Source organism: Erigeron canadensis, chromosome 4 (assembly GCF_010389155.1).
Source record: "Erigeron canadensis isolate Cc75 chromosome 4, C_canadensis_v1, whole genome shotgun sequence".
Classification (NCBI taxonomy): Eukaryota; Viridiplantae; Streptophyta; class Magnoliopsida; order Asterales; family Asteraceae; genus Erigeron; species Erigeron canadensis.
The window spans coordinates 15,901,705-15,913,711 of record NC_057764.1 but is presented as its reverse complement, the minus strand read 5'-3'; the positions used below and the strand labels follow the sequence as shown (position 1 = coordinate 15,913,711).

Genomic DNA, 12,007 nt, shown 5'->3' with positions numbered 1-12,007 from the left:
TCACTTATATAAAAAAGAACGTATCGATAAATGAATGTTGCAATCCTGTTTTAGTATATTATTATTATTATTATTATTATTATTATTATTATTATTATTACTACTACTACTACTAGCATGGTACCCGCGCGTTGCAGTGGATACCATTGACAATATGTTCGGTGTCGTGATTACCAATATACTATAAGTGAACTATCAATTAAGCGAAATACCATAATGATAACGTAGCTTCAATATAACATTAACAAAAAAAACACATGTATTAACAGTATAAGTGGACATTCAATCGAAGTGCAAATGTGAAAATGGTTTAAATATGAATGCATTTGAATTGAATTCATGGAAGTACAATTTCATATATTCGCATGGTTACATTTTAACATTTTAGGAGAGAGAGTGTTATTTCTTTTATATAATAATATAGATTATTATTATTATTATTATTATTACGGGAAAAGTGAAGATAGTATTATCACACATCTAACTGGTGAAAAACGCCTCAAATCTTGATTTTTAATATTTTTGCACCCAAATTTGTTTTGTGCAAAATATATATTTAAAAAAGTAAATGAGCTACATTTTTCTTTGAATTCTTTCCACCTCACATTGTGACCTATCCAATAAAAGTTGAGATTTTTTTTTTTAATGTAAATTGAGTGTGTGACAACATCATGCCCGATTTCCTGTTGCCATTATTATACTATTATTTAATATTATATTATTCTATTTATGGTTATTATTATTATGATAAATATTTTTTCTATCATTATATTTAGTTTTAATTATTATTATATTATATTTTCTTTATTTTTATTGTAAATATGATATTTTTATAATTTTACTTAGGATTATTATTATATTATTATTATAAAGTTTTAATAAAGAGTATTTTTGTTATTTTTCATAGTTTAATATCAGATTTTTTTTAACTGAATTACATTGATTTATATCAACCAACTATATGAAAGGTTTTAAATTCTTTTCGAGTTTTAATTTCTTTAACGTACAAATTACAACTTTGTTAAAAAATTACAAATCAAAGAACTCTTTAATACCGGATGATGGTTTTTTAAAAAAATTTCTTTTCAAATTAAGATTGAGTTGAGTCTGTAAATAATGAGTGTTATTTAACTAATTGTATGTACTTTCACTTGCAATCAGTGGTTGGACATAAGACAATAGTCTCTTTGTAATGGGTAAGGTATCAGGATCAAAACCTTAAAAGGACAGAATTTTATCCCTAACTAGTGTCGTGTCTTTGGGCGGCTAGTTAAAGGGTTTTTCCTCTTACCGGGTATTGGAGGGTGAGAAGATATGTAAAACTAGCTTATGCTAGAGACTTCGCTGCGATGATTAATCCAAACCTTTAAAAGAAAAAAAAGACTAATTGAATTTTTGAATATTCAAATTCTTTATGGCATTAATTATGTTTACAGAAATCCATAGCATTTATCAATTGTTTAATAAACACCCGGTAAAGTCAAAAAAGAAAAATCTAATAACGAGGCTAGAAGAGTACATACTACATAGCAGGAAAAAAAAATGTTATAGAAAGAGAGCACCATATATAAATTCCAATCTCAATTTTTGTATTTTAATCTTACAGTTAACCATAAAAATGCCGAATGTGGATCTTCAAATATTTGTCGGCTTAAACTCCTTATTGGAGAATAATTTGCCGTTACGAGCTTTCTAGACGAGCCAACTAGATGTGAAGATAATCAGGTTGATGACTTTAAGCTTTGTAGGTGATGACGTGTCGGGATCGAGTAAAATATTGATATAAAAATTCTTTTTCTCCTACGGCGAATATGCATGGGAGGTAGATTGCACCATATAGATACGTAGTACCATACTTGAACTGCGACCAAACTAGTTGCGAGGAAATGATGTTTTGTCTCTATAGTATATTCGCAAATTGGGTGCAAAGGGTTTGCAATGCACACATTTCATTCGAAGAAAATCACGACAATAGCCAATTTTCATTGCGATCGTACCAAAATAGCCAAGGTTTTTCGGAATATCACAAAATAACCAACAAAATCGTAACAATTAAAAAAACGAAAATCGCAACAAAAAATGCGAAATCACAACTCGCAGTTCGCAATAGTTTGACATTGACTTTGACTTTTTTTTTTTTTAAGGATACTAGTTTATTATATTAGACATGAATACAAAACTTCAAATAAATCCTAAACTTTCATTAATTTTAAAAACACAATATAACTAAATAAAACATATTTATTTAAAACATAAAACATTAAGAAATTAAAACACACAAAACATTAACCAACAACACAGATACATAAAAAACATTACAAACTTAATAAAGAGAAAGGTACATAATAATAGTTCGTAGAACACATTATTAAAAGACAAACTTATTTCTTCATCTCATAAACTGCTTTGGCAGTTATGATGAAATGCTCCAAGGTGGTAACCGCACAGTCAAGTTGTTCCAAAGCAACTTGGGTTTTATCGATCTTCCCCTGCAAATAAATAAAGTATTGACACTCAAGCTCAGTACAATACTCGGTTTGTATGTATCTGATTTGTTCAAAACACCATTGCTTCTTCGCACTTAGCTTTCGCATAACTGCAACAAGATCCTCTCTGAACAATTGGTGGTCGAGGATATCAGCTATGATACTGTCATCCACTTGATCGACAGTCATTGGTGGTTTTCGGTTAGGGACATTTGATGAAGATGAAAAAGCCATTTAAGATGTATAAAAGTTTGTGAGTTGATCAGAAATGTTTGATAATAAGCCAATATTTATAGGTAAAGTAAAAGACGATCCTGCAACTTTCAAAATTCAAAATATTTACACTTTCAGTCCCTCCAACGTTCAAATTCAAAATATTTACACTTTCAATCTAAAAATATTTACATTTTCAGTCCCTCTAACGACCAAAAATTCAAAAACATTTACACTTTCAGTCCCTGAATGGCTAGTTGGATTGTCACTCTACAAATACCAACCCAGAGCACAATTCAGTTTCATCATCATTCAAATTTTCATTATTCTAAAAACTTACTCACTCTTTCTAAGTAAATGGCGTCTTCATCATCAAAAAAGAATGTTCACCGACCTCATCTGACCGAAGATGAGATGAAAACAAGAATCATGGTTGATATCAAAGAGGGCACCCTCTTTCAAACTGACCTCTCTAGGGTCATGGGTTACCTACGGGAGAAAAGACGGCAATACGAGTAACAGGTTGAGGCAATACAAGCACCAGGACGCAAGGTCTCGAAACACGAAAATACATATTCTTATTTTCTGCAGGATGAGAACAAGAGGGTGAAGAGGGTGGTCCGTGATGTTTTTGAGGCTGGTCACACGTTGGATGACCAATGCACTTGGGCCGAATCGTACCACGACAATTGCGAAGGCAAAATAACCGATGAAGTCAAATGTCCGCAACACGACAAGTAGTGGCTTAACGAAAGCACTTACCGTGGCTTAGGAAAAATGTCAATAAAGGATGACGAAGATGAAGAGTAATCGTATCTAATCGTAATGTGTTTTACTTAGGTAATGTAATGTGTTTTCAAGTACTGTCTTTTTTAATTTTGTGTTGTCTTTTATTTTTAAGTAATAACGTAATGTGTTTTAATTATAATAAAATGTACTATTTTATTTTTGTGAAAAATAAAAATGATATAAACTATTATCCTTAAAAAAGAAAAAAAAAATCAAAGTCAAACTGTTGCGAACTGCGAGTTGCGATTTCGCGTTTTTTGTTGCGATTTCGCGTTTTTTGTTGCGATTTTCATTTTTTGTTGCGATTTTGTTGGCTATTTTGTGATAATCCAAAAAACCTTGGGTATTTTAATACGATCGCAACAAAAATTGGCTATTGTCGTAATTTTCTCTTTCATTTCATTTAAGTAGTTATATTCTAAACTTCTTATTGAAATTTAGTGACTCATTTTAGCTTTCCATCCCCTGACTTTTAAGGGTGCCCATTTTGTCCAAGAGAAGTTGAATGAGTGACATCCGAATTGATTTTTTTAAAGAATGTCACATATCTCCAAACACTACTAAAGGTTACTAAAGGAGATTATGTGATGAACTAAGCATGTTTAAGGTGTCGATAAGCTAGAGTGTCCACATAGGAAATTTGTACTTTAAGATGACATAATCACTTGGTTAGGTACAAAGTGAACAGATTAGTTTGATTTCAAGCATAGTTTTTTATTTGGTTTCTATGTAGTTAGGAAATGCATGTATATTGTATGTATATAAGTTCTGTTTTGGCAGCCTTATTTTTTAAAAGGTATAGCTTTTCTTACAAGCTTTTGACTTTTATTCCTTTAAAATTGTTTTTATTCCCCTCTCTCTTTCCCCACTCCTCTTCTTTCTCTTCCTTTCTTCTTCGGATTCTTCATCCCTCCCTGTTGTTTTTTTCTTCCGTGTATTTCCAAAAATCACCATGGATCATCTCGCTTTCAGATTGTCTTACCCAGGTATGTTGAAGACTAAAGGGAATGGAGCCATCATTTTTTCCATCTCGATTTTAAATGAAGAATTCAAAAAGTTTATCATGTTATTGTTGAATGCTGATGTATACACGTATATATCTTTCATCATCTGTCTTTATCAAAGTTTTTGTATTTTTTACCCTTTCTCTTTGTTGTGGTTGCTTGTAATATTAATTATGGTGTATAAGATGTTGGTGGTTTTGGTGATGCATGTAAGATGCTCGATGAAATGTCTAAAAGAAATAGAAATATGCATTTAAGGTACTGTTTTTGATAGTTTTAGTGCTGGAATCTTAATATATTGAAAGTTAGTAGAGATGACTTGTAGGCACACTATGTGCTCATGAAAACTCTAATCTGGACTAGGCCAAAATTTTGTGATAGTTTTGCGAAGATCATTTTGCTTAGGTTATACTCATGAGATTTGACTTGGACTATTAATTGCTTAGGTTAAATCTTTCTGTTTTGGTACAAGAACAAGAAAATAAAAGTCTGACTTAAAGTTACTTATTGTAGGATAAGATTGTGTGAAAATACCTACTTTACATCTATTTTTTTAAGCCGTGCCAGGAAGTTGTATTTGAAGATTTTTTGAAAATTCAAGTTTAACTAATTGCACGAATTGTAGGAGATTAATATGTGTGGTATGTTATCTAGCTTTATACTTGCAGACTTCGGTGGAGGGGGACCAGAAAGGGTAGGGTTCAACCTAACAATAAGGTTGAAACTACGAATTATATGGATTCATCAATGGCCTAATATCTGAATTATTGTTAAGGAAATTGATTCCGTAATGTTTGTTTGTAGTTAGGTTAACTCGTCAAGGTTTTTTGTCCTTCTTTTCGCTAGTGCAATCTTTAATATATTTTGTATAGGTTGATATTCAGGTTATGATGGGGCTACTCCAGATATATGAATTCTGAAGGAGTTAACAAGCACAATTAGCTGGTGATCTATTCTTAGAGGTAAGAGCACATGCCTATGTATATCATCTTTGTTCTATTAAAAATGCAACAGTTTCCTTTTGTAGAGATCTCGAGAAAACTGCAATGTATTCCTTGCTGGCATGATCTCAAGCTTAAATGGCCTATATTCATTCTGTCACTATTACAGTTTATTGGTATCAATTGTGGTCAACAAGATACCTATTCTTTGCATTGTTGGGGGACATGTAAGACATATGACAACGAACCTCAGGCATGTAAATAATAGTTATAATAGCAGTTACAAACCGAACTTAAAAGAATTACTTGTAAATTTCTGGCAATTACATACACCCAGGTAACATAAGTTGGATTTGGAAGTACAAGCAGCACTCAAATTGATTGTTCACACCACCCTTTCTTCATATTGATTGTAAATTATAACGTTATTTTTAGTTTAATCAGTTTATTATAAGTATTTAGTTTTCTAAATGGTTATTAATCCCTACTCCGAGTTCTTTTCATGTTGCATTTGGAGTTAAGAAGTATATGTTCTCTTTATGACTTTTTGCTTGATGAACTGTTTATTCTGGAGGAGCATGATACCCATGATCCAAAAGGACACTGCTCTATGGTATTGCCAGTTCTTTAAAAGAGGTCAAAAATGTTGAGATCGTTGCTGCTCGTGATGTAGTCTTTGCTCTTGCACAATCAGGAATATGTGCTGCATTTGGTGGAGGTATAATGAGTAAAAGTAAAGATAATATTTTGATTATGTGGTTATAAATCGAGGGGGTTATGACATGATTGTATGTATTTGATTTAGAGAACAACATGGATTGCGTATGTGAAAACTCACTATTTCTATGCTTGTCATAAAATCCCCTTTTAAACATCCTGCTTAATACTCTCATGCATCTATGCAGATAAAATCAAATGAAGCTGAAAATAAGTGTCTAAGAAGAGAGTATCATCAAAAGATTTCAACTCTCGAAAGAAGGTAAATTGTATGTGTTTTCTTAGATTTTTCAAATCAAATTTAGTTTTACTTCTAGATATACTTAGGAAAGTATTGGTAGAATAAATAATGGTCTAAAAAATCAAGTATTTCCCATGATTATTGTGATGCTAAACATTGAAAAATTATAATAAAATCTACAGAGTTATATATTGAAACATGCTGAGCGACAACATCAGATTTACATGAATGTGTCAAGGCCCTGCAAGGTGAAATGACGATTATTTGTAGCGGCCGGATCGCTGATGCTTTATCGGTTGCGTTATTCGGATGTGGGCAAGGAAGAAGAGGTTAAAGAGGAGGCATTGGCAAAAAATGATTGACTTGTGAATAATCGAAGTTACTAAGACATCGAATTGTTATCATTTATCCAGAGGATTTCCACTTTGGTTTTCCATTAGTCCATTTGAACATCTATATGCTTTTAAGGAGAAAACCCTTTTTAATGAAAGTTATGCTCAAAAGTATGAAAACCCGTAAAATGTGAGTAAAGCTCGGTTAAAGAACAGAAGGTGAAATTATGAGCATGAAAAAAAAAGTCAGTGATAAAGTTTATGAAACTTGGTTCTAAGCCTAATACTTTTTACAGTTCAAATGGTGGAAGTTAGGCAAAATTATTAGCCATTTTGTTCTCCTCTTTATATTTTTCAAGACATGCATCCTGAATGGCTGGGAAGGTTGCATTGTCACTCATACATAGCTTCTTTATCAGATCCAAGCGGTTCCATGATCAAAGTTGCACAGCTTGTAGATTGATACCTACAAGAGATTGCTAGAGATGTGAATGTGCCATTGTCGAAGTTTATTGCTTTGACTGTAGCTCTTCCTGAACTCGGCCGAATCATGATGATCTTTACAAAGCCTTCAATATTTATCTCAAGGTCTTCAAAATTTTGACTTTCATGAGCAATTATCCTTCAGTTTTTATAAATTTTTAGTTCACATTTCTTGAACTTTGACTTCTAAACACAAACATAGCAAGGGGGTCTTTAAATTACACGTCTAAACGTGGTTGTCTCAGTTTAGATGCGGGTCAGATTTGTGTGAAAAGCATTTTGTCCAAAATTTAGGTTTGTTAGAAATATTTAATGTTTAAAATACGATGACAACAATAAACAGTTAACAATCTATAAAAATTTTTTACCTCAAATGGTTTAAGAGGATTTAAGCATTATAAATACGTTTCGGCGTCTTCAGGGATGGGTGAACCAAGTCGGTTAAGGTAAATATTTTCATATTACCTGTGTTTTGACCTGTTGCAAACTTAACCCAAGTTAACTCATTCTACGAGTCAGTTTAACATTGTGACCCATAGTATGTTGAGTCAGCTAAGATGAAACTTGGAAACTTTTGATACCCATATTATTTTTTGAGTCTGTTTTTCATTATAACTTTTGACCTATTGGTCAACCAGTCACATCCAAACCTAAGCAAGAGTGAAAGGAAAGACCTTTGTTGAACCCTCGACTGCAAAAAACTATGTTGCACAAGTCCTCTTCTTTGAACATGCTTGAGCTGCAATGGTTGGTGGTCAACTGAATGAGATGTCGAGCCACATTAAGGCGTTATTAGCTGCCAAGGGTAACACAACCAACCCATGTGGTTTACTGATCTCCCACACAAGCCCACTGCAGTTTCCGAATCTTAATTTGGTTTCCTCCACCATGCTTCTCGATTAATGCCATCTATAATATTGGGTTAGAAGAAGGAAAACATAGAAATAAATTTGTTACAATATGTAATATACAATATTACACCTCATGGGTATATACATTGTGTAGTCTTGTGAAATATGTATGAAATCAAGCATATTACACCAGGGATTTGTGTAACAAGAAGGGTAGCAGAAGATACATATGTTTGTAATTCAACAATTAGCTGTTTACGTGCTCTAATCAGATTTAGTTAGTGGTAATCTTGGTATAAGGCTCTATTGAATAAATTTAATAGTTGCGAGCCATAAGCATTCTTAATCCGATAATAACAGGTTTAAAGGTCATTCTCTTACGTTTCATTTCTTTCGAGTCTCTGCATACCGTGCAGTTATACCCTTTATCTTTCTATCTTGGCTTATTGAGGCTTTTTAGTGGTTGGGGCTTAAGATCTCTTCTAAAAAAAAGGTTTTTTTCATTGTATGCGCTTTGACATGTTATGTCATAATACTTTGAGTTATTTTAATATGCTTATTGTTCCTCCGTGTTTTATACGGGTCTCCGACTAGTAGCTTTTATAGATCGTTAATTCAGGTCGAATCGAGTTATTGTAAGACTTTGTGTTTTTCTCTCTCTTTTTAATACTGAGAGAAGCCACTATCCAACCACTTTTACATATTTTGTTCTTTGAGACCATTCGTAATTGTTCACTTTGTTCACATATACTTTTTCATGCACGCGTATCACCTACTAACAACTAACCACACATTCTCTTTTTCTCTATTAGCCATTAACCTTCAAAGTCTTCACATGTCATTTATCCCTTAAGTTTTTCATTTATTACCTTTAAGGTCTTAACTATTCATCTTGTTTCGTCCTTATTTCACCTATAAAGTTAATCCATCCTTACCAATGTTGTAACTTATGTTATTTTCTAGCTTTTAGTAATTATGTAGTAGAAGAAAATAATTTTAAAACATTATCAATAACACATTAAAGCTGTTTCCCATCAAGTATATATTAACACATGAAAATAAATGAATTAAACAAAGCCACCTACGCCCATTTTAGAGATGCTCATAACGAATAAATTATGATATATGTGACACCTCACTCTTTGGAACGATGTAAAATAACATCATTGTTTTGGCTAAATAACTCATATTCAATTATGTGACACCATTATATATGATTAAATAGCTATATATTTTATTACGTATTATATATAGCTTTCATTATGTCCCAACTGCAATTTTAACTGTCTAACAATCAATTCATTTACATCAGCATTTAAGCACAACAAAATACATATGCTAAAGAATGTTGTTGTTTAATCCTCGTATTAAATTAACTAACATATTGAGAATGTTATTTTTGACCGTAGATTTACAATCATGGTGCTCGAGTTTCTTTTTATATATTATTGGAGATGACATCATTATCTTATATTTTATTCAAGACAACGACCTCATAGTTTGTCTTTTACTTCATAAACTCATTTATCAAGAAAAAATATTAATCATTCTAATAAATAGCTTAAAAATCATCTTAACTATTAAATAATGACGTGTAAAAAAATCAGGGGGCAAAATTAAAAAAGAGAATTAGTGGATACCATATGTCACCTTCTTAGAATGTTAAGAGGATTTTACGCTATTTTGTTAAGAGGATTAGTCATTTTCCTTTATCAAAAGATAAGAATAAATCAACCTCATTTATTAACTTAAAAATCAACTTAAATATATGAGGTTTTGATTGTATAATCAACATGTTTAGGAGGTTTTCACTTTATGGTTATTTCTTAAGGATTCATAGGTTTATATCTTGCTACATGTACATATGGTGAGAGGGTTTTAGTAATGTTTATACTTATATACATATGGGTGAGCAAACTCTTTAGGACATTGCCAAGACTCGAACCTGGCGTGAGCGCATTAAAATTGGAAGTGTTAACCATTTATCCGCTCTCTCTTTAAAAAAAAACATGCTAAAGTTTTAAAGTTTTAAATTAATGTTATTTGAACAATATGAAGAGATATACTAAAAAAAGCTTGGTGATGTCTACATGTTAAATTTTTAAAATTTTAAATTGATTGATTTCTAAGTTAACTTTAATAAAATTTACCATTTTCTTTTCACTAAATTAATAGCTATTTAAAAGGTTCCAATGCACTACCATTGTTACTAGTGATTTTTTTACTAGTTAATATCATATCAAGTCCAGTATTTATCAAATTAACATCTTCTTTTTAATCTGATTTATTTACTCTCTTCATGATTATTGAATTTTTTTTACGAGCAATTTTACACTCATATACAAACATATAAAATAACACAGATCCGCATACCTTCATCACAAACGCATTCATGAAACGATGTATGAACCAATACTCAAAATGCTTGAACTGATCGATGTTGTTAATTACATTAGTTTCGAAAAGCCACTAATAGGGCAAGCGAGATGCCTCCATATATTTTGGAATATATATACGTTTTTTTAAAGCATTTGGGCAACGTAGAATTTCACATATATTTTTTCAAGAACAAATTAATTAATTACAATCGCAATTATTATATACAGTATATAAAAAGAAATGAAACTAGCGATCGATCGATTGAGTAGGATCCATGCTTGGGCTCGATCTTTACCAAGTTAAATCTCTTGGAATTTGAGTTCAAGATGACCCGAGTTGTGTTGCCCAAGAAAGAACAATCAAATTACACATGGACAAATGTGGTTTTTCACTAACTTGGAAAAACTAATTAATCATTCAAGAATTAAAAAACAACACCCCATGAATACAATAGTTTTTGGCCAACAAACTTGCGGTTTTTGGCTACCCATTGAACCCGGTCTTGCTCCAAACTGCATCGCGTACTCGACTCATGTCTCTCCCTTTAAGTGTCCGACCCGAACCAACGAAAACCGATTTTGCACCCGAGTCACGACTACGTGCTAAATACTCATGTGGTGGAATAACCATATCCATGTCAAAGTCTTGATCATCTTGTACATCATCCGAGTCATGTATCGACTCAACCGAGTCAACTCGGTATATCTTAGACCAATCCGGCACATTCACTGGCGCTGAGGTGGCCACATGGCGTCCACGTGGAGATGCAAAACTGTTCCCCGTGGGAAACTGACTCACTAATCTTGGCGATGACACCACTTTCGCCGGAGCATGTTCAAACGCCGATGACAAACCACTAAAGGTTCTGTCTCCCAGTGGGGCAGGGTTTCGATAATCCTGCCTCACATGGACGGCGCGTGAGGCCCAACCATGATCATTGGTGACGGTCATACCATCAACCATGGACCAAACATCGTCTTCGGCTAGCTCTTGACTATCTTCCACATTAACTATATTTTGGTAATTAGTCCCCAAGAAAACCTCACTCCGGCTAGTAGTCAGTTTTCGACCTTTGCCCATATATATAGTTCCAATAACCGGAATGTTGATTTTCAAGTGACCCAAGTTAGGAAAAATTATATGTGTAGTATACTAGTACTAGAGAATAATTATTTCCATAATTGATGGAATTATATTTTAGTATATATTATTTTATCAGACCGAATCCGCCATTGAAGCATGAATGTGTATATATAAGGTTTCAATCATGTAACAAAAGTTATATTTCATGTGAATTTGGAATGAATTTGATGAGAGTTTCATTTAAATAATGTTGTGATTTGTGAATCAAGTACAATAGTTTACGAGGTTGTGAAATATTGGAACAACAAGACAAAAGTCATGATGATATTATAGAATTCCACGCGCACTTGGTAGCGATTCGGTACACGTGAGGGTGAAACATTAAAACTGAATTGTCAGTATTGTTTAACATTTTACACCAAAACTTTTGCTGGTTTGCTTTGAGTTAAAGATGTAAACAAGACGACACCGTTTACAAGCTATCTGAA

The 12,007-nt window shown here is 32.5% G+C and overlaps 1 protein-coding gene and 1 long non-coding RNA gene across 4 annotated transcripts; one reads left to right on the top strand and one right to left on the bottom strand.

The window, feature by feature from the left end:
- Positions 1–4,324: 4,324 nt before the first annotated feature.
- LOC122596218 lies at positions 4,325–7,859 on the top strand. Of its 3 annotated transcripts, XR_006323298.1 has the most exons (5): positions 4,330–4,474; positions 5,365–6,151; positions 6,339–6,412; positions 6,574–7,311; positions 7,845–7,859. It is a non-coding gene; the product is annotated as an uncharacterized LOC122596218 (long non-coding RNA). The 3 variants fall into 3 exon arrangements; XR_006323297.1 differs by lacking the exon at positions 7,845–7,859 and having other exon boundaries at positions 4,325–4,474; positions 6,574–6,881; XR_006323299.1 differs by lacking the exons at positions 4,330–4,474; positions 7,845–7,859 and adding an exon at positions 4,507–4,580 and having other exon boundaries at positions 6,574–6,881.
- Positions 7,860–10,820: 2,961 nt separating this feature from the next.
- LOC122598037 lies at positions 10,821–11,651 on the bottom strand. Its single transcript, XM_043770642.1, has one exon. The coding sequence runs from the start codon at positions 11,514–11,516 to the stop codon at positions 10,920–10,922; it is 597 nt and encodes a 198-aa protein (XP_043626577.1). The 5' UTR covers positions 11,517–11,651; the 3' UTR covers positions 10,821–10,919.
- Between the last annotated feature and the right edge of the window lie 356 nt (positions 11,652–12,007).